The sequence below is a fragment of the Arachis ipaensis genome, chromosome B5, assembly GCF_059453495.1.
Source record: "Arachis ipaensis isolate K30076 ecotype BB chromosome B5, ASM5945349v1, whole genome shotgun sequence".
In the NCBI taxonomy this organism is placed as follows: domain Eukaryota; kingdom Viridiplantae; phylum Streptophyta; class Magnoliopsida; order Fabales; family Fabaceae; genus Arachis; species Arachis ipaensis.
In genome coordinates this window covers 122,306,739-122,329,465 of record NC_142440.1, presented here as the reverse complement: position 1 = coordinate 122,329,465, position 22,727 = coordinate 122,306,739, and the positions used below count along the sequence as shown (strand labels likewise).

The 22,727-nt window shown below is 35.7% G+C and overlaps 1 protein-coding gene across 2 annotated transcripts; it reads left to right on the top strand.

Annotated features, from left to right (window-relative positions):
• Positions 1 to 1,839: 1,839 nt before the first annotated feature.
• LOC107643827 (nucleobase-ascorbate transporter 11-like) lies at positions 1,840 to 5,996 on the top strand. Of its 2 annotated transcripts, none has more exons than XM_021124269.2 (8): positions 1,840 to 2,153; positions 2,409 to 2,496; positions 2,595 to 2,774; positions 3,319 to 3,553; positions 3,965 to 4,148; positions 4,884 to 4,932; positions 5,380 to 5,512; positions 5,687 to 5,996. In XM_021124269.2, the coding sequence occupies exons 1-5, from the start codon at positions 1,891 to 1,893 to the stop codon at positions 4,087 to 4,089; spliced, it is 891 nt and encodes a 296-aa protein (XP_020979928.1). In that variant the 5' UTR covers positions 1,840 to 1,890; the 3' UTR covers positions 4,090 to 4,148; positions 4,884 to 4,932; positions 5,380 to 5,512; positions 5,687 to 5,996. The 2 variants fall into 2 exon arrangements, with proteins under 2 accessions (XP_020979928.1, XP_020979923.1); XM_021124264.2 differs by having other exon boundaries at positions 3,806 to 4,148.
• The last annotated feature ends 16,731 nt before the right edge of the window (positions 5,997 to 22,727 follow it).

Sequence of the window (22,727 nt, the reverse complement as noted above, 5' to 3'; positions counted from 1 at the left end):
TTTTACCCAAAGATGTCAATAAACAGAGCCACTAGCAGCAACGAAGGGAAGCTAAACTAAGCTGCATGTAAAATTAAATGAACCAAATCTAATTAAACTAACCCAATTGTTTACGACCCCAGTATTAGGTTTTAATTTCAATTCCCCAAACTTAGCCACAGCATAGAACTGGACAATGTTACTTTATATCCAAATTCCAGAATAGCAACCCAACACCGTAAACAGAGAATCATTGAAAAGACATAGACTATCTTCAAAATTAAACTAATCTGGATTAACAAAAAAACTTAATCGGACATACCTTGATGACAACCAAAGGTTGAGCTTGAACGGATAAAAAATGCACTGTCGGAGTCGGAGGGAGGTGACCTTACCTAATCCAACGCACCTAATTCGAAGTCAGCAAAAAAATGGGGATGGTAACCCAGCTTCCACCAGCCACAGTTTCGTCAAAAGCAGAAGTTCAGTAACAAATTTTGAATACTGGAGCCACATCAGTTTAGCATTCACCATCTCCTCAGTTGACGTCGATGCCTAGCCGACGGAACCAGAGTACCAGTTCCGGCTCCTGTTACTCGAAGGAGATCAATCTTGCTAAATGGACGCTGGGTGGATTACTCTCTGGTGTAACACTGAACGAAAGCGAAAAAACCAAACAGGGTTGGATAGTGGGTACTAGGATAACAAATTTCACTGCTAGACGAAGATGTGTTTTTCAAGTTCTGAGAGATGCATGTTGAATTTCAGGAAGAGATGGAGGGTACTTTTTAAAATGAAAAATAAGTTAGATAGTAGAAATTATAATTGCAAATGTTCTCTAATACACTATACAGTATCTATATACTCTAATTAATGTAGTATCTATTATGGTATATGTTCATTAAAAGCTTTTGCTATAACCAATGAATGCATTAATGCAAGGTTGAAAATTTTACTTGATCAATGGCTGAAATGATGACACATGTGCAAGGGTAATTTACCTACAAAATTGTCATGGGTTTGGAAGAAATCACCAACTATTGTATATATCCAATTTATAAATTGTAAAACTCATATTAGTGGATAAAAGAATATATTTCTTTTCTTTCTCTCATCTATATTTAATTTATCAGTTTATATTAATTTATATTATATAAAAATTGATACCCATACTTTTTTACATATAAGAGAATATCATATTAGCATAATATAATACTATAACCTTAGTCTTTTAATTGAATAACCAATGCCTCATTAGCTTTTAAGAATTAGAGAGGATACACCACTAGCAATATTTCTATAGTGATATACCTTGTATAAAAAATTAATTCTGAATTTGCTCAAATTATATATGCAGGTAAAAAAATCTATGAAGCTATTCTAGTTATATATCGTTTAACTTGCACCTACAAAAACTCACAAATCATGATATAGACTCCAATAACATTATTCTTTGATAGAAGATGTCCTTTTGACTCAGCCTTTAAATTTAAAGGAATGTTATCTTCACTATTTTTGTATAACTTTTCTTAAGCCACTACTAGAAAATTAGTTATTACAGACGGATATTTCTAACGGATTTTATCCCATGAAAATACAGACAGAATTTTAGAGAAATTTTTTATTGAAAAATAAAAAAATAAATTAGTATAAATTACAGACAGAAAAGAGAATCCTTCGATAATTCCGTCAAAAAAATTAATTTTTTTTCGTGAAAAATGATTACAAACAGAAAATTCATCTATAATTAAATAGACAAAAACGTTATATTTTATTAAATTATTACAGAAAGAAAATTCATGTATAATTTAAAATTTTATATCGAAAATATTAGAATAAAAATTTGAGAATCACGGTTATACCTCTTCATTTCACATCCCACTTTCGCTATTCCACACTCATCCCCTCTGAATGCTTCATCGGCGGCGCTATCAGCCTTGCATCGCCGTCTCACAAACCTCCATTGCATTCAACTTCCATCGGCCTTACTCGCATCGCTCCCTTCCGTCGCACCCCTTCCCGGTTCTTCTTCGTCCCACCCCTTCCGTCGGCCTTGCTCGCATCGCTCCCTTTCAAACCCTAATGTGCGTTTCTCTCTTCGATCTCGCCACTAGTGCTTGCTCTTTTCCGTGTGTTGCTGTGTTTCTCTCTTCGATCTTGCCTCAGCTGTGCAGGTAACCCTAATCTCCTTTCTCTTTCATGGCTGTTTTCTTTCTTTCAATACCATCGCTGTTTTCTCTTCCTCAGCTGTGCGTTTCTTTCTTTCTTTCTTTCTTTTTATAAATTTATTTATTTATATATTTTAATAGGTGAATTTGACACAGCACATGCTACAGCTAGGTAATTTTGTTATCGGTTCTTTTTTTTTGGCTAATGAAAAATATTTCATGGATTTGAATTTTAGTGTGTAAGTTTGATTTAATTTTCAGGGCATATGATCGAGCTGCGATCAAGTTCCGTGGCATTGATGCAGATATCAATTTCAACGTCAGCGATTATGATGAAGATATAAAGCAGGTTCTAATACTTAATAGTTTGATTTGATAATAGTTTTGAGCAAGTTTGAGGGTTTTTCTTTGTAAAGAAAAGTTGAAAAGCTTTGATGGAAGTTGTAGTCACAGCATTGCGGAAAGAATTTTTCAAGGATGAAACATTGCCGGGTTGATACTTCTCATGCACTGAGATCCTCTCCATGGTTTAGATTTCCTTATCCACTACAATGGGGTACACCTGTCTTCCATTGGAAAATGGCTCTTGTGATGTGTGTGGTTTCTGTAATCTCATCTATGGATTCGGTTAGTTTCTTGTCTCTTTTTAGCTCTGGTTCCTGGTCTGTATTTTGTTATCTTGATTTAGATTAACAATGATTACAATGCCTTTAACCTTTTATTGGGGTTGTCTATATGAATTGAATGATACTGTTCTATCTTAACTTTGAACATGTCAATAATTGAACTTGCTTGTGTTAAGTTAGAAAAACTAACCATCCACTAGGTTCTATTACTGCAGTGTACTAGCAAGTGATGAAAGTTGCAATTCCTATTCACTTATGTGTCATTTCATTTTAGCTGCAAGCTTTCAGTCAGTCTCTATTTATTAATTCCTTATTTCGTTCTCATTTATTTAAACTATACTGAAGAGTAATATAGTGCTTTCATGGTATGAAGTGTTAGAATTCTTTTGATTGCAAATATTCACAATGTGATCAGTCAAATAATAAGGTGGTACTGATGTATCAGATTAACAATACAGTATATCAAAATTTTACTGTTCTTTTACTTTTTTTCCCCCTTTTCCCTGTATAAAGGTGTTGATATTCATTTGCTTTAAACTTTGTAGGTTGGATCATACAATGCCTCTTCTTTACTGGTGGCGTCCAGACCTCCAACTCCTGGAGTTCTAAGTCAAGGAATTGGTTTGGAAGGTCTTACAAGTGTCTTGGCTGGTCTCTGGGGAACTGGAACTGGGTCGACAACTATAACTGAAAATGTCCACACAATTGCTGTGACTAAAATGGGAAGCCGCAGGGCAGTTCAACTGGGAGCTTTCTTTTTAATAGTGTTGTCTCTTGTGGGTAAGTCTTTTATCATTTTGTTCTTGGATCTAACCTACACTAAATGTACATTAAGCCATCTCAGAGGCTATTGGTTCTGCATATAAATAGCCTTTTCAGAATAATGTTCTTTGAGAAGCTAATTTTCGAGACTGTAACTATATATATTTTACTCAGGAAAGCAGTTTGTTTTAGTTTGAAATATTCAATGTATCATGTTTGAAATGATGTGCATATAAATATATAATATTTTTTTTGTTCTGTCACTTGTAGAACTTCTTTTCATGCAATCTGTGTTTACCTATGCTTATGCTATACAACAATTAAAGTTGGAGGTTTCATTGCTTCAATTCCTGATGTCATTATTTCTGGTCTACTCTGCTTTATGTGGGCAATGCTTACTGCATTGGGCTTGTCAAACCTACGGTATAGTGAGGCTGGAAGCTCTCGGAATATCATCATTGTTGGGTTATCATTGTCATTGTTTTTCTCTCTTTCCATATCTACCTACTTTCAACAATATGGTCTCTCTCCAAACTCCAACATGTCAGTGCTGAATTATTTCCAAGCTTATGTTGTGGCTTCTCATGGACCTATACAGGGCAAGAATGGAGGGGTATGTCTTTCTCATGTTTTACCGAACCTTATGCTTGCATTCTTGGTGTCAAATTTTGTGAAAAAGATATTCAGAAGTGTCATTGTCTATTTCATCTGTTGGGGTTACTGCAGTAGATAAAATTGTTTCACTGCCTAAATATCTGAATGATTTGGTGAATGGAAGTAAACTAAAATAATTTTCAATAGGGAATAGTTATTTGCAGTTTTCTATTATTTGGTTTTGACTGTATATTCTGCATCATTGACAATCTCCTGCCTTCTCTTATTTAATTAGTAATTGCGGCATAATTATCTTTTCTTTTTTCCTTTTTTTTTAATTTTTATTTTACTGGTACTGCATTACATATTGTTAATGTGTGTGTATATGTTTATATTTTGATATGTGGGTTCATGTGACTTGTGAATTCAAGATTCGGTGAAAGCTACTATATATATATATATATATATATATATATATATATATATATATATATATATATATATATAGCTTTAGTTTTGCAATGGGCCTGTTCGTTTTGCACTTGAATGCTTTCTCTAAACTACTATGCTCCAGTTATTCAGGGTCAAGTTCCTAAAATAACACGATATTGCAAGAAAATTGCAAACTAGGTATCTTTGGAACAAACTATTGGTTGTAACATATATATATATATGCAATGAGTGACCTTTGTCGTCATATTTAGTGGGCTTTTTTCCTCCAACTTAATCATTCATCTTCTGTCCATTATAACAGGTCTGGAGAATGGGGAGATCATTTGACATTGCAGGCAGCTGCTGATAAGGTTTGTTGCTGTGTTCCAATACTTTCCTGTGTAATGCTATCAAGTATCAACTGATTATTAATTTATCTTTTTTGCTTTCTTCTTTGAGAATGCCCCTTGCTTGGACCCTGCATTATGCGGGATGCTTGTGTACCAGACTTTAATACCTCTTTTTATTTTATAATTTTGGTATTGAAATAATTTTTGCTAATTGCGATGATTGAGCTTTATGCATGAATTAATTTTTATAGTTTGTGATGGCACAGTTGCATCTATGATTAACTGTTGCTGGCAGTAGCTAACTAAATGATACATTTGCATGGAATTAAAAAACTTCAAACTGTTATTATGCCTGAGATTCCTTCTTTGGGGTCAATGGCTAGTCCCTTAAATTATTAATTTGTATATATCCCCCTTTTTGTGGAAGGCTTATCTAGTTAACTTGTGATCTTGGTTGAATCTTTTCAGGTTTGCTATGCAGAGATATAAGAATTGGATCTCATTCAGTCTGACAAATAACTTGTATGCATGTTTGTTTTTATGCATTCTGTGCATGACCATGATTGAAGAGCATGCAAGCATGCAAGCATCTCTCTTAAATGTGAGTGTTCCTGTAGAACAAATTAAATGTGCTTCAAGAGCATGCAAGCATCTCTCTCTCTCTTGCAGTTCTGTTTTAAAGTTGTGTTTTTGTTATCCTCCTTCACTTTTTCTTAATCCTATAAAACATTGCTAGGCTTTTGAAATCTGTCCATGTCCTGTTTTTTGACACCAGGGAACTGCATATGCTCAGTCCAATGCAAACAAATCAAAGAAGAACTAGATGAACAAATACTTTCAAGTTTCAGCCACACAAGAGTCTACCATGGAGTGAAGAATCATGTAACTCAGATTAGATTGGAGAGTTTAAACTTTAAAGAGAGCATGAGGAAATAGTTTTAAAATTTAGGCCGAAAGTCTTGCCCTTCTCTGTTGTAGTTTAAAAGAAATTTTGGGGTATCTTTTTATTGAGACAGTGAGATATTGAATAATGGTGTTGAAAAATAACATCCAATTCTATGTGATTTTTGGCTTTTTTTTTTCAATTTACAGTGTATTTGATGGAGTAAATTTAGAAAACAAATCAAAAGTATTTATTTTGCAATAGAAAAATTAAAAAAAAAAATTTTTATTCTACCTTACTGACGGATTTTCTGTCTGTAATCAGAGTGTGAGATGATTTTTCAAAGTTCAAATTACAGACGGAAAATCTGTTGGAAAATTCGTCTATAATTACAGACAGAAAATTCGTCTGTAATTACTGACAGAAAATCCGTCGAAAAGTTCGTCGCCTTTGGGAAATGGATGGAGAATTTACAGAGGAAAAATCCGTCAGTAATTGGTAAAAATTCGTCGGTAATTTTCCGATGGAAAAAAATCCGTCGGTAAATAATTTTCGACGGGGCTTTTACAGAGGGACAAAATCCGTCGATAATTTCATCTGTAACCAAATATCCGTCTGTAATAAAGACTAAATTTGTCTGTATTAATCAATTTTCTAGTTGTGAGCACATTTGAGTCATAACAATAAATTATCTGATTGAAAAAACCGAAGAAAATATAAATGATTCGTCTTTTATACCATAAAAAGTGTACACAAGAAAGAATGCAAACGATATTTCTCTTAAATTTAAAGTACTATTTAAAAAATCCTTAAATTCACACTTCAAATGAGAAATCTATAACAATGATGGTAGAGGTGGTCATGGATTGGCTTCTAATTGCAGATCCATAGTATTTAATTTACCCACATCCGATCTGCAATTTGCGAATATTATCTGATCCGCAGGATCATTGGATTGGATCTAATCCGCAGTTAAATAGGATCGAAGCGCAAATTTTACATCTCTATTTGGAGATCCGAAATTAAATTAAAAATTATAAATAAAAATATATAATCTCTTTTTAATACTCATTCGCTCAAAATCCTAATTCCCATTCCCTCCTCTCATCTCTTCATCGACTCTTCCATCTTATCGTTCAACCTTGCCACCACACCAGAGGTTGTCGACTCGCTTCACCTCCTTACTTCTCCTCTGTGGCACCAGACCCCGCAGTCCTCTCTTCCTCATCCCATTTGCTCCTCTTCCCTAATCCTCTGCCGCTCACCTTATCACCAATGTTCCTTGCTCTGATCTTATCCTCATCACCTCTATTCAATGCCTTTGTTCAAGTGTTTGTTAAGGTTCGTCGTCGCCGTTCTGCTTCAAGCTTCTACTTCTTCTTTTGGCTTTTGCTTCGGCGTCTTCTTCTGGCTTCTGCTTCTGTTTCTATTAAATTCTGTGTTCTGGGTTCTGCTCCTATTTCTTTTAAGTTCTAGGTTTAGGATTCTAGTTTAATTTTTTATTTTAAATATGGATTCTATCAACTATTAAATTTAGATATACTACTATTAGAAAATTTTGGTTCTACTGTTGTTATTTTGAATTTGGAACTACTATTAACTATGAAATTTCTAGTATTCAATCGTCTCTGTTATTGTTTGAATTATGGTTCGGGTTCTTCAAGAGAATTTTTTTTGAAGTTTTTTCTCTTTTTCTTAATTTGTAATTCCTAGGAATATTTTTTATTTTTATTCTTTAACTGGTTATATCCGATACCCAATCCGATTTGATCTATAAATTTGTGTGCATATCGTATCGGATCGCATCCGATCCGAAGCTAAAAAATACGGATATTGGATTCAATTTGAGCTCATAATTTTAGTGCGGATTGGATCGAAATTTTAACTATATCCGATCCAATCCGTGTGCATCCCTAAATAATGGCATCCACCCAAGCTATATATACACATATATCAAATAACAAAATCATTTGCATAACAATATTTCACAGGCACATTATTGTTACAAATTTCATGTGCAAGAAATCAAATCTATCAATTTGAATGAACTAAACTTATTCCAACCTTAAGATTTCAAGAAATTTAAGTTACTCTTACTCTTTCTAACACAATTACAATATCCTAAGTCCCAACTAAAATTTTATAAATCTAAATGAAATCAAATAGAGAAAAATGCATTAAAGATTCTTTAAAAATACATCTGTTGTCTTTGTCTCAATGTTCCTTAAAATGTGTATAAAGAAAAAAAATATGTTTTTGGCTAGTTTCTACATAATTTTCTTTTTGAAGGTAGTTTCACTACAAGAAATTCGCTCTTTATAGTCGAATATACTATTGGATTATATATATAAATTCGATGGTAATTAATATTACATTCGGATCCTGTCAAACTAAGAAATTATCAAATGAAACACCTTATTACTAGAATGTCACACTTTTGGCTGCGCCACTCTGATAGCAACGATATTACGACGACTTCCATATACTTAACAATAAAATAGGAGTCTTGAACTCGAAACCGTGTCGCTGTTTTCTTTGAAAAACTGGAAATACTTTTTCTTTTGAAAAACATACATAGAAACAAATCATAGCACTTCATATATAATAATAATAATAATAATAATAATAATAATAATAATAATAATAATAATAATAATAATAATAATAATAAGAGTTCTTTATACCAGTAACTTACAAACATTACATGTCATTGCAATCATGACTTGATGCGTGAGCATCTTTTCTTTATTTTCTATTTATTTTACATACAAAATTATTGGGTTTTAATTTAATTCTAGTGTTTTAAACCTTTTTGGATGCTACTTTGAGTTGCTTTGGTGTTTAATTATTTCAGATAAAGTTTGGATTGGTTTGGCAGAGTTCATGTGTAAGAAAAAGGAAGAGTTTGGAAATAGCCAAGCTGGCGCTAAATGCAGACCTAGGCGTTTAGCGCTAGCAACTCAGAAACGCGTGGAAGCCCTTTGCCCATTGGGGTGCTAAACGCCAAGCCTGGTGCTTAATGCCAGGAAGACAGAATCAAAAGAGGAGCTTCTGCCCACCAGGGAGCTAAACGCCGAATCTGGCATTTAGCGCCATTGAGTCGGATCACACTTTCACTAATAGAGCATCTTTAGTTGGATTTAGCTTTTAATTATTGTATTATCTTTTATTTTAGTTATTTTTATTTACAAACAAAATCTTTTAGGTTTAGAATTTACTATTTTATTTTAGTTTTAAATCAAATTAGGTTAGATATAAAAGCGAAAAGATTTAGCCCTTCAGGGGATCTTCTCTCTTTGGCACTTTCACATTTTCACATTTTCTGAACCCTAGTTTTTTCTATGAGTTATGAGCCACTAAACCTCCTTGGTTACGGTTAGGAGCTTTGTTTATTTCTATAGATTAAGACTATTATTATTCTAGTTTAATTAATGTATTGTTTCAGTTTTAAGGATTACTTTTATTCTTCATTTTATGAATCTGGGTATATCAGAAGAACAACACTTGTTCTATATGAATTCTTGTGATTCTTCGAAAAGTTATCTCACTTGAATACTAGCTTAAAAGTAAATTCCTCCTAAGCTGCTAATTACTTGGACTTAACAGGATACGTGAAATATAATCCTCTTATATTTGGGTAATTAGGGTTTTTGTGACCAATAAACTAGAATTGAACCTAACCCTCTAATCTATATTAAGTGACCAAGGAATTGGCGGTTGATTAGGTTAGAGGATACTAAATGACTAAGAAATTAGGGTTTAGTCAATTACAGTTTGCCATGAAATAAATCTTGCATAATTGAAATAATTAGTAAGAAAACTTAATCCAGAAGAATAAATAACTCCGAAACCTTAACTGCTTTCTAACATATATTTCACACCAATTCCACTATTTGCTATCTTACTCTCAGAGTTTCTGTTAATGCGATTTACAACTCTCAATACACCACTTTTTGCTTGCCTGACTAAGTGATTCATTCGACTATTGTTGCTCAGTTCATCAATCCTTGTAGGATCGACCTTCACTCATCTGAGGTATTACTTGGTACAACCCATTGCACTTGCCGGTTAGTTTGTGCTCTTGAAAATCCGCACCAAGTTTTTGGCGCTGTTGCCAGGGATTAACTGTGATTGACAACAAACCGTTGTCTGATTACTTAGATTATGCGTTCTTAGTTTTTACTTTTTATTTAATTTTATCCTTTAAATTTTTGAAATTTTGAGTTTTGTTTTAGTTAAAATTTTTTCTTAATTTCTGAAATTAAGTTTGGTGTCTCCCTTAGTAATTTTTATTTTATTTTTCCTGATTAATCTCCCTTTCATTTGTTTTCGAATTTAGTGACTTATCTTCTTTTTTTATTTTCAAAATTTTTAGTGTTATTTGTTTAGTTTATTTTAGTTTATTTTCTTTTATACAGGATACCTCACTGGGAATTCTCTACACTCTAACGTAGAGATTCCCACCTTCTCTTTATTTTATGTTTATGAGCAGGAACAGGAATAAAGAACCTCTTTTAGATTTTGATCCTGAGATTGAAAGGACCTTGAGGCGGCGTTTACAACAAGCTAGAGCTTATAAAGCCGGTGAAAACCTCAGGGATAATTTTGAGAAAGAAGTTGAAGAGTCCACTATGGAGCTCAACAACAACAACAATACAGTTAATGCCAATGTTGTTAATCCTCTTCCTAATATGCCTGCACAACTTAGGAGAACACTCGGCTCTTATATTGCTGCTATCCCAAATTTCTATGGGAATAGCATTGTTGTACCCTCTATTGCTGCAAACAACTTTGAGATGAAGTCTCAGTTGATCTCTCTGGTGTATGTAGCATGATGAGCGGATAATTTATACACTTTTTGGCATTATTTTTACATAGTTTTTAGTATGATTTAATTAGTTCTTAGTATATTTTTATTAGTTTTTAATTAAAAATCATATTTCTGGACTTTACTATGAGTTTGTGTGTTTTTCTGTGATTTCAGGTATTTTCTGGCTGAAATTGAGGGACCTAAGCAAAAATCTGATTCAGAGGCCGACAAAGGACTGCAGATGCTGTTGGATTCTGACCTCCCTGCACTCGAAATAGATTTTCTAGAGCTACAGGAGTCCAATTGGCACGCTCTCAATTGGGTTGAAAAGTAGACATCCAGAGCTTTCTAGCAATATATAATAGTTCATATTTTGCGTGAAGATAAACGATGTAAACTGGCGTTCAACGCCAGTTCCATGTTGCAGTCTGGCGTTCAGCGCCAAAAACAGGTTACAAGTTGGAGTTCAACGCCAGAAACAGGTTACAACCTGGCGTTCAACTCCAGAAACAGCCCAGGCACGTGAGAAGCTTAAGTCTCAGCCCCAGCACACACTAAGTGGGCCCCAAAAGTGGATTTTTGCACTACCCATCTTAGTTTACTCATTTTCTGTAAACCTAGGTTACTAGTTTAGTATTTAAACAACTTTTAGAGACTTATTTTGTACCTCATGACATTTTTAGATCTGAACTTTATATCTTTGACGGCATGAGTCTCTAAACTCCATTGTTGGGGGTGAGGAGCTCTGCTGTGTCTCGATGAATTAATGCAATTATTTCTGTTTTCTATTCAAACACGCTTGTTTCTATCTAAGATGTTCATTCACACTTCAATATGATGGATGTGATGATCCGTGACACTCATCACCATTCTCAATCTATGAACGCGTGCCTGACAACCACCTCCGTTCTACATTAGATTGAATGAATATCTCTTAGATTCCTTAATCAGAATCTTCGTAGTATAAGCTAGAATTCATTGGCAGCATCCTTGAGAATCTGGAAAGTCTAAACCTTGTCTGTGGTATTCCGAGTAGGATTCAGAGATTGGATGACTGTGACGAGCTTCAAACTCGCGAGTGCTGGGCGTAGTGACAGACGCAAAAGGATAGTAAATCCTATTCCGGTATGATCGAGAACCTACAGATGATTAGCCGTGCAGTGACAGCGCACCTGGACCATTTTCACTGAGAGAACGGATGGTAGCCATTGACAACGGTGATCCACCAACACACAGGTTGCCATAGGAGGAACGTGCGTGTGTGAACAAGAAGACAAAGGAAAGCAGAGATTCAGAAGACAAAGCATCTCCAAAACTCCAACATATTCTCCATTACTGCATAACAAGTAACCTTTAATTCATGCTCTCTTGTTCATTTGCAAGTCAACTGATAACCACAAATTAATATCCTGACTAAGAGTTGCAAGATAACCATAGCTTGTTTCAAACCAACAATCTCCGTGGGATCGACCCTTACTCACGTAAGGTATTACTTGGACGACCCAGTGCACTTGCTGGTTAGTGGTACGGGTTGTGAAAAGTGTGATTCACAATTCGTGCACCAAGTTTTTGGCGCCGTTGCCGGGGATTGTTCGAGTTTGAACAACTGACGGTTCATCTTGTTGCTTAGATTAGGAAGATTTTGTCTTTTGGGTCAGAGTCTTTTACTTTCTTTTCAAAAATCTTTCGAAAATTTTTATTTTTCTTTTTTTTATCTGTAATTTGTCTTTGAGTCTTTTATTATTGTTCTTGTTAAAATTTTAGAATCCTTATTTTCTTTTTCAAAATTTTTTTTCGAAATTTTAATTTTTTTTTACTAATAATTGAGTCTTTCTATTTGAGTTTAGTTTTATATTTTAAGTTTGGTGTCAATTGCATATTTTATATTTTTCTTTAAATTTTTGAATTTGTGTTCTTTATTTTTCCTGGATCTTCAAGTTGTTCTTGTTTATTTTTCTTATTTGATCTTTAGTTTTTCCTGTTTCTTTTCTTGTTTTTCTTGTGCTTTTTTCAAAACATTAGTTTTCAAAAAAAAAAAAATTTTTTTTCTTAGTTATTAAAAATACTTCTTCAAAACAAGTGTTACATTTACAGCTCAATTGGCTAGAGCGTTGGTTTATGTTCTTGGTAATTGGGTATCTTCTTTTAAAATCTTTTTTTTTTCAAAAATAATTTTTCTTTGATTAAATCTTGTGCCAAACTTTAAGTTTGGTGTTTTCTTGTTAATCTTTCTATAATTTTCGAAAATTTTATTGAGGTTTCCTAAAAATTTTAAGTTTGGTGTTCTTTCTTCATGTTCTTGTGTTCTTGTGAGTCTTCAAAGTGTTCTTGAGTCTTCCTTGTGTTTTGATCTTAAAATTTTTAAGTTTGGTGTTCCTTGGTGTTTTTCCTCCAAAATTTTCGAAAACAAGGAGCATTAGATCTAAAAATTTTAAGTTGTGTGTCTTTTGTGTGTTTTTCTCTTTCATCATAAAATTCAAAAATAAAAAATATCTTTTCTAACTATTTTTTAAGCAAATATTTTGAAATTTTTCATAAAAATTCAGATTTCAATTTCAAAATTTTATCTTATCTTAGTTTTAAAATTTCAAAATTCAAATCTTTTTCAAAAAAAAAAAAAGAGAGAGAAAAAAAAAAGAAAAAGCAAGCAGAAAAAGCCAATATCCCTCAAAACCAAAAGGCAAGGGTAATAAAAAGGATCCAAGGCTTTGAGCATCAGTGGATAGGAGGGCCTAAAGGAATAGAATCCTGGCCTAAGTGGCTAAATCAAGCTGTCCCTAACCATGTGCTTGTGGCGTGAAGGTGTCAAGTGAAAACTTGAGACTGAGCGGTTAAAGTCGAGGTCCAAAGCAAAAAAAAGAGTGTGCTTAAGAACCCTGGACACCTCTAATTGGGGACTTTAGCAAAGCTGAGTCACAATCTGAAAAGGTTCACCCAATTATGTGTCTGTGGCATGTATGTATCCGGTGGTAATACTGGAAAACAGAGTGCTTAGGGCCACGGCCAAGACTCATAAAGTAGTCGTGTTCAAGAATCAACATACTGAACTAGGAGAATCAATAACACTATCTAAATTCTAAGTTCCTATAGATGCCAATCATTCTGAACTTCAATGGATAAAGTGAGATGCCAAAACTATTCAAGAGGCAAAATTAGCTGAAATTTTGATGCCAAATTAGCTGGAGAAAAAAGATTGCTCCAACTAAATGAGCTAGAGGAATTCAGACTCAATGCTTTCGAAAATGCCAAGCTTTACAAAGAGAAAGCAAAAAGGTGGCATGACAGAAAAGCTGTCATCTAGAGTATTTAAACCAGGGCAGAAGGTTCTGCTATTTAACTCTAGGCTCTGGCTATTCCCCGGAAAACTGAAATCCCGGTGGAGGGGACCATATGTGATTACAAGTGTGTCACCATATGGCTATGTGGAGCTTCAAGACATTGATTCTAATAAGAAGTTCATTGTTAATGGACAGAGAATCAAGCATTATCTTGAAAGCAATGTTGAGCAAGAATGCTCAAAGCTGAGGCTAGATTAAAAGCTCAGCAAGGTCCAGCTAAAGACAATAAAGAAGCGCTTGTTGGGAGGCAATCCAATTTTTATTTATCTAATTTTATTTTTATTTTATTGTTCTTTTATGTTTTATTAGGTTCATGATCATGTGGAGTCACAAAATAAATACAAAAATTAAAAACAGAATCAAAAGCAGCAGAAGGAAAATCACACCCTGGAGGAAGGACTTACTGGCGTTTAAACACCAGTAAGGAGCATCTGGATGGTGTTCAACGCCAGAACAGAGCATGGATCTGGTGCTGAACGCCAGAAACAAGCATGGAGCTCAAACCATTACCACCATTCCTGAAATATGCATTTCTGGGAGAAGGTGACACTTTTCCAGTGATCATAAGCTCTGCTTTAAATCCACAGGAAGAGGAAGCACTAATTCAGGTGCTAAGGACACACAAGACAACTCTTGGGTGGTCCATAGGTGACCTTAAGGGAATAAGCCCAGCTAGATACATGCACAAGATCCTATTGGAGGATGATGCTAAGCCAGTGGTTCAACCACAGAGGCGGCTAAATCCAGCCATGAAGGAAGTGGTACAGAAAGAGGTCACCAAATTACTAGAGGCTAGGATTATTTATCCTATTTTTGATAGCCCCTGGGTGAGCCCTGTCCAAGTTGTCCCCAAAAAGGGAGGCATGACAGTGGTTCATAATGAAAAAAATGAACTGGTTCCTATAAGAACAGTTACAGGGTGGCGCATGTGTATTGACTACAGAAGGCTCAATACAGCCACTAGAAAGGATCATTTTCCTTTACCATTCATAGACCAGATGCTAGAAAGACTAGCAGGTCATGATTATTACTGCTTTTTGGATGGCTATTCAGGCTACAATCAAATTGCAGTAGATCTCCAGGATCAAGAGAAAACAGCATTCACATGTCCATCTGGAGTGTTTGCTTATAGAAGGATGCCATTTGGGCTGTGTAATACGCCTGCAACCTTTCACAGATGCATGCTCTCTATTTTCTCTGATATGGTGGAAAAATTTCTGGAAGTCTTCATGGATGACTTCTCAGTATATGGAGACTCATTCAGCTCCTGTCTTGATCACCTGACACTGGTTTTGAAAAGATGCCAAGAGACCAACCTGGTTTTAAACTGGGAAAAATGTCACTTTATGGTGACTAAAGGAATTGTCCTTGGGTATAAAATTTCGAACAAGGGAATAGAGGTGGATCAAGCTAAAGTGAAAGTAATTGAAAAATTACCACCACCTGCCAATGTTAAGGCAATCAGAAGCTTTCTAGGGCATGCAGGATTCTATAGGAGGTTTATAAAGGATTTTTCAAAAATCACAAAACCTCTGAGCAATCTGCTAGCTGCTGACACGCCCTTTGTGTTTGACACAGAGTGTCTGCAGGCGTTTGAAACCCTGAAAGATAAGCTGGTCACAGCACCAGTTATTTCTGCACCAGATTGGACATTACCATTTGAACTAATGTGTGATGCCAGTGACCATGCCATTGGTGCAGTACTGGGACAGAGGCATAACAAGTTTCTGCATGTCATTTATTATGCTAGCCGTGTTTTAAATGATGCCCAAAAAAATTACACAACCACAGAAAAAGAATTTCTTGCAGTGGTTTATGCCATTGACAAGTTTAGATCATACTTAGTAGGATCAGAAGTGATTGTGTACACTGACCATGCTGCTCTTAAATATCTACTCACAAAGCAGGATTCAAAGCCCAGGCTCATAAGATGGGTGTTGCTTCTGCAAGAGTTTGATATAGAAATAAGAGACAGAAAAGGGACAGAGAACCAAGTGGCTGATCATCTGTCCCGGATAGAACCAGTAGAAGGGGCGTCCTTTCCCTCTATTGAGATCTCTGAAACCTTTCCGGATGAGCATTTGTTTGCCATTCAGGAAACACCATGGTTTGCAGACATTGCAAACTATAAAGCTGCAAGGTTCATACCCAAAGAGTACAGCAGGCAACAAAAGAAAAAATTAATTATTGATGCAAAGTACTACTTGTGGGATGAACCATATCTCTTTAAGAGATGTGCAGACGGAATAATTCATAGGTGTGTGCCTAGAGAAGAAGCACAGAAGATCTTATGGCATTGTCATGGATCACAATATGGAGGACATCTCGGAGGTGAGTGAACAGCTACAAAAGTCCTCCAATGTGGTTTCTACTGGCCCACTCTCTATAAAGACTCGCGAGAGTTTGTGCGTAACTGTGACAGCTGCCAGAGAGCTGGTAATCTACCTCATAGTTACGCCATGCCTCAGCAAGGGATCTTGGAGATTGAGTTGTTTGATGTATGGGGTATTGACTTCATGGGGCCTTTCCCACCATCATACTCAAACACTTATATTCTGGTGGCAGTCGACTATGTATCAAAATGGGTAGAGGCCATTGCCACACCCACTAATGATACTAAGACAGTGCTAAAGTTCCTCCAGAAACATATCTTCAGTAGGTTTGGTGTCCCTAGAGCACTAATTAGTGATGGGGGCACTCACTTTTGCAATAAACAGCTTTACTCTGCTATGGTCCGGTATGGAATTAGCCACAAGGTGGCAACTCCATATCATCCACAGACAAATGGGCAAGCTGAAGTCTCTAATAGAGAACTAAAAAGAATCCTGGAACGGACTGTAAGTACCCGTAGAAAGGATTGGGCGAGAAGCTTGGATGATGCTCTGTGGGCTTACAGAACAGCATTCAAGACTCCTATAGGGACCTCCCCATACCAGCTTGTATATGGTAAGGCCTGTCATCTGCCCGTGGAACTGGAACATAAAGTCTACTGGGCAACCAGATTTCTAAACTTTGATGCCAGATTAGCTGGAGAAAAAAGATTGCTCCAGCTAAATGAGCTAGAGGAATTCAGACTCACTGCTTTCAAAAATGCCAAGCTTTACAAAGAGAAAGCAAAAAGGTGGCATGACAGAAAGCTGTCATCTAGGGTCTTTGAACCAGGACAGAAGGTTCTGCTGTTTAAGTTTAGGCTCAGGCTATTCCCCGGGAAACTGAAATCCTGGTGGAGGGGACTATATGTGATTACAAGTGTGTAACCATATGGCTATGTGGAGCTTCAAGACATTGATTCTAATAAGAAGTTCATTGTTAATGGACAGAGAATCAAGCACTATCTTGAAGGTAATGTTGAGCAAGAGTGCTCAACGCTGAGGCTAGATTAAAAGCTCAGCAAGGTCTAGCTAAAGACAATAAAGAAGCGCTTGTTGGGAGGCAACCCAATTTTTATTTGTCTAATTTTATTTTTATTTTATTGTTCTTTCATGTTTTATTAGGTTCATGATCATGTGGAGTCACAAAATAAATACAAAAATTAAAAACAGAATCAAAAACAGCAGAAGGAAAATCACACCCTGGAGGAAGGACTTACTGGCGTTTAAACGCCAGTAAGGAGCATCTGGCTGGCGTTCAACGCCAGAACAGAGCATGGATCTGGCGCTGAACGCCAGAAACAAGCAACATCCTGGTGTTTGAACGCCAGGAATATACCCTGAGGAGAGCTGGCGCTGAACGCCAAAAACAAGCATGGAACTGGCGTTCAACGCCAGAAACATGTTGCACATGGGCGTTGAACGCCCAAAACAAGCATCAATCCGGCGTCTAAACGCTAGACTTGTATGCAAAGGCATTCTACATGCCTAATTGATGCAGGGATGTTAATCCTTGACATCTCAGGATCTGTGGACCCCACAGGATCCCCACCTACCTCAATTCACCTTCTTTCTTCTTCACCAATCACCTCAATCTCTCTTCCCCATCACCTCTTCACCATACACATCTCTCCCTCTCCTCCATATCTTCTTCTCCTTCTTCTATTCTTTCTTCGTTTGCTCGAGGACGAGCAAACATTTTAAGTTTGGTGTGGAAAAAACATTGCTTTTTTTTCATAACCACTAATGCCTCAAGGGATGCACTTTCCTCCACAGAATTTTTGGGAGCAAATCAACACCTCCCTAGGAGAATTAACTTCCAACATGGGACAACTAAGGATGGAGCACCAAGAGCACTCCATCATCCTCTATGAAATTAGAGAAGATCAAAGAGCTATGAGGGAGGAACAACAAAGACAAGGAAGAGACATAGAGGAGCTCAAGAGCACCATTGGTTCTTCAAGAAGAGAAAGACGCCACCCTCACTAAGGTGGACTCCTTCCTTAATCTCCTTGTTCTTATTTTCATGTTTTTCATTTTTAAGTTTTATGTTTTATTTATGTTTGTGTCTTTATGACGAGAGAACTTTTGCGTGGTCTAAAATTTAAGAATAAATTCCCATTGCAAGTATAGCTTCTAAACCAAACAGAAGTCCTTTCATACAAACGTTTTGGGTGTCACAAGTAACAAACCCCTTAAAAATTGTTAACCGAGTATTCAAACCTCGGGTCGTCTTCTCAAGGAACTGCAGGGAAGTATGTTCTTATTATTGGTTATAAAAGTAGTAATTCGGGGTCTCAAGAAAGGTGAATAAGTAATTTAATGACAAGTAAAGTAAATGAAGAACAAGTGATTTAAATAGCAATTCAAAATAAATAAAATAACTGTAAAGCAACTTGTGGCAAGGTAAGAGAAATTAGAGATCCTATCCTAGTTATCCTTATCAATAACGATGATAATTGAGTCTTAATTCCACTTTGTTAACCTTTACTAAAGCAAAGGAAGGTCAAGGGACAAATTGGGTTGCTCTTCGAATCCTATTTATTTCCGAAGAAAAGATTGGGATTATCGAAGTTCGATTCAATTGGCAAGATAACAATTAACAATTATGCTGTTGAATTGGATAACTCCTGAGTTACTAATTTCTTAACCAAGACCAAAAGGAAAGGAAATTAAAACTGCTGGAATAAAAATGTCCTCAGATGGGAAGCAATAATAACTTTAAATTAAAGAGAACAATTAATAACTGAATTACCTCAAATAACATTAAATTCAAATAATAATCTTTAACATGGAACAATTCGCAATTCAAATGGCAAAATAAATAATCATCTAAAGTATTGGAATAAATAAAAATAAAAGGTAATTTTAAAACAAAGGAACATTAAACCTGGGATCTAGAGTTGCTCCTAAGGAGAGAAGTCCTAAATCCTAATCCTAAGAGAGAGAGGAGAGAATCTCCATCTCAAAACTAAATCTAAATCATGGAAAATAATAAAAATGCGAACTCTCTATGAATGGATTCATTCTCCCTCTTTATAGCCTCTAATTTGTGTGTTCTGGGCTGAAAACTGGGTCAAAAGCAGCCCAGAAATCGCCCCCTGCGATTTCTATTACGTTTAGGTCGCGGACAAGTGACGCGGCCGCGTCGCCCATGCGGCCGCGCGGATTGGGTGTTGGCCAGGTCACGCGTCCGCGTGACCCACGCGTCCGCGTGACCCACGCGTTCACGTCGCCTGGCATTGGTGCAACTATGACAAATTATATATCAAATCAAAGCCCCGAACGTTAGCTTTCCAACGCAACTGAAACCGCGTCGTTTGGATCTCTGTAGCTAAAGTTATAGCCGTTTGAGTGCAAAGAGGTCAGGCTGGACAGCTTAGCAGTTTCTCCAACTTCTTGTATTCCTTCCACTTTTGCATGCTTCCTTTCCATTCTCTGAGTCATTCCTACCCTGTAATCTCTGAAAACACTTAACACACATATCAAGGCATCTAATGGTGATAAGAGAGGATTAATAATAAGCAAATATAAGATCAAAGAAGCATGTTTTCAATCATAGCACAAAACCAGGAAGGAAAATGTAAAACATGCAAATAGTATGAATAAGTGGGTAAAGAGTTGATAAAAACCACTCAATTGAGTACAAGATAAACCATAAAATAGTGGTTTATCAACCTCCCCACACTTAAACAATAGCATGTCCTCATGCTAAGCTCAAGAGAAGCTATAAAGATGAAGAGGAATGGTAGGATGTATGAAATGCAATCCTATCTATATGAATGCAACTAAATGTGAAATGCTTCTACCTACTTGGTTAAAAATAAATAAGTTCTCCAAGACAAACATAAATCAAATTCCACTAATTCAAATTATACAATAAAAAGCAAGTAAACTTGTAAGAAGACAGCTCATGAAAGCAGGGAACATAGAATCAAGCATTGAACCCTCACTGGTAGTGTATATCACTCTAATCTCTCAAGTGTATAGGGTTATTCACTCTACTCTTCTCTAGTCATGCTTTCTAAACCTTGTTCTTCATCTAACCAATCAACAAATATTTAGCATACCAATGCAAACATCATGAGGTCTTTTTCAAGGTTGTAATGGGGCTAAGGTAAGGGTCAAGGTATATATATGGCTAAGTGAGCTTACAAAGTGAATCCTTGATTAGTCTAAGATCTCACCTAACATATACATAATTTATATAATTTAAAAATGCTTTACCTAGCTACCCAAAATTTTCCCACTTTTGTATTGCATGCTCATGTATCAAACTTATTTTTTTAAATTTTGTCCCATGTGCATTGATCCTTTTTATTTTACATTTGGGGTCATATTATTTTTCTTCTCTTTTCTTTTTTTTTCTCTCTTTTTTTTTGTATCCCCTTAATATATATATATATGTATGTATTTTTTTTTTCAATGCACATGGTAATTTAATTATTTTTGATTTCACATTAGCATGCTTCCCAAATTTTTTGAAATAACTTATTCAATTTAATTCCCCCCTTTTTTTCTTTTTTCTATCATCCCATGTTTCCATAAAATTTTCCACACTTAAATTATACACAATATCTATCTTAAGCTAACCAAGGATTCAACTTGGGATTTTTATTTTGTTTTTCTGCTTAAGGCTAGTAATTTGGTTTATAGAACAAGAGGGGATTAAAAAGTTCAAAGTGGCTAACAAGGGTGATGTAAAAGATAGGCTTATTTGGGATAAGTGAGCTAAAATCAAACAATGGCCTCAATCATATGCAAGCATGTAAATACACTAAATATTGGACATATAGAATGGAACAAAGCAAAGATTGCAATTATAGAAAAGAAAACACACAGGAAAAAAATATTTATGGTTAAATAATGTAACCATATAAATAAGCTCAAATCTCACAGGTTGTGTGTTCTTTGGCTCAAAAACCATGTTCCAAATACAATTTCAAACAATAAAAAATTTTAATTTTTAATTTAAATTAGTAAAATTTTTCAAAAAATAGGGTCTTAAAAAGAAACTTATTACTTTAACCAAGTAGTAACTAAATGCACAAAATCAAATAAATATGCAATCAAACATGTAAATGCAACAACTAATTTAATAAAGAAAATTTAAACATTGGTATTGAAACAGAAAGGTACTAACCCATGGAGATCGGTATCGACCTCCCCACACTTAAAGATTGCACCGTCCTCGGTGCATGTTAGGATGTGCAAGTGGACGGGTGGCTTCAACTGATGCTTTTCTCTATAGATTGTGCAGATTGACTTGCCTGTCTCCCGGTTCTCTTCCGGGCGGCCATCCTGAAAGAAAAAGGGAAGAAGAGTAACCTAGGAATAAAGATAAAAAAATAAATACAGTCTAGGTGGGTTAATGCCAAATAATAAGGGTCTCAATTACATGGTAGCTACAACATGCAAGTGAGAAAACAATAGAAGCCATGGCATACCAGTGGTGCAGAATATGCAACAAAGGGGAGGTGTGTGGGTAATGAAAATATCAATATAAGTTCATGCCAATGCAAGTGAATGTGCAAGTATCATAAAAGATTGGCATTGACAGATAATTAATATCATCCCACAGTGTAAAACAAGTTACCAAAGTAAATTCAAGAAAAGATGCAACAGTTTGAATAAGAGTTTTTTTTTTAACACTAATGGAAAAATAAAAAATTTAGAAAAGAAAATAAAATTATGCACAAAATTAAAATGCATTGAATGCAAGTATGCAAATAGATTAAAATAAAATAAAATGAAAGATAATAAGAATGAGAAGGGAAAGAAGGGAAGAAGAAGTAAGTAAGAGAGGAGGGAGGAAAAATTAGGATTGGGGAAGAAAAGATAAGATATTTGGCAAATTAGGATAAGTTGTGCGGCGCAGGCAACGCAGTCGCGTGGGGCACGCGGTCGCGCGGCTTGCGCTTAAACTGATTGACGCGGTCGCGTCGGTCACGCGGTCGCGTGATCCGTTTTATGCTATTGGCGCGAGGGCAGCCTCGCTCTCGCACAACTCTCTGTTCAAAAATCATTAATTGCCAAATATTGGGTGACACGATCGCGTGGGGCATGCGATCGCGCGAGTGGCCACTTAGTAGGATGTGACGCGGCCGCGTGGGGCACGTGGCCGCGTGAGATAGAAATAAAAAAAATAAAAAATAAAATAGAAATAAATAAACAAGCAAAAGAGAAATATTTACAATAACCAATAATAAGGCACACGTTAGCAGTTCCCCGGCAACGGCGCCATTTTGACGAGAGAACTTTTGCGTGGTCTAGAATTTAAGAATAAATTCTCGTTGCAAGTATAGCTTCTAAACCAAATAGAAGTTCTTTCATACAAACGTTTTGGGTGTCACAAGTAACAAATCCCTTAAAAATTGTTAACCGAGTATTCAAACCTCGGGTCGTCTTCTCAAGGA

What these genes read in the sequence shown, in the direction of transcription:
- LOC107643827 (XM_021124264.2), top strand. Translation starts at nt 1,891, where the DNA reads ATGCTTCATCGGCGGCGCTATCAGCCTTGCATCGCCGTCTCACAAACC. An exon ending in ATCTTGCCTCAGCTGTGCAG is followed by an intron (nt 2,154 to 2,408) that starts GTAACCCTAATC and finishes TTTAATTTTCAG; the next exon opens with GGCATATGATCGAGCTGCGA. An exon ending in ATGATGAAGATATAAAGCAG is followed by an intron (nt 2,497 to 2,594) that starts GTTCTAATACTT and finishes TGGAAGTTGTAG; the next exon opens with TCACAGCATTGCGGAAAGAA.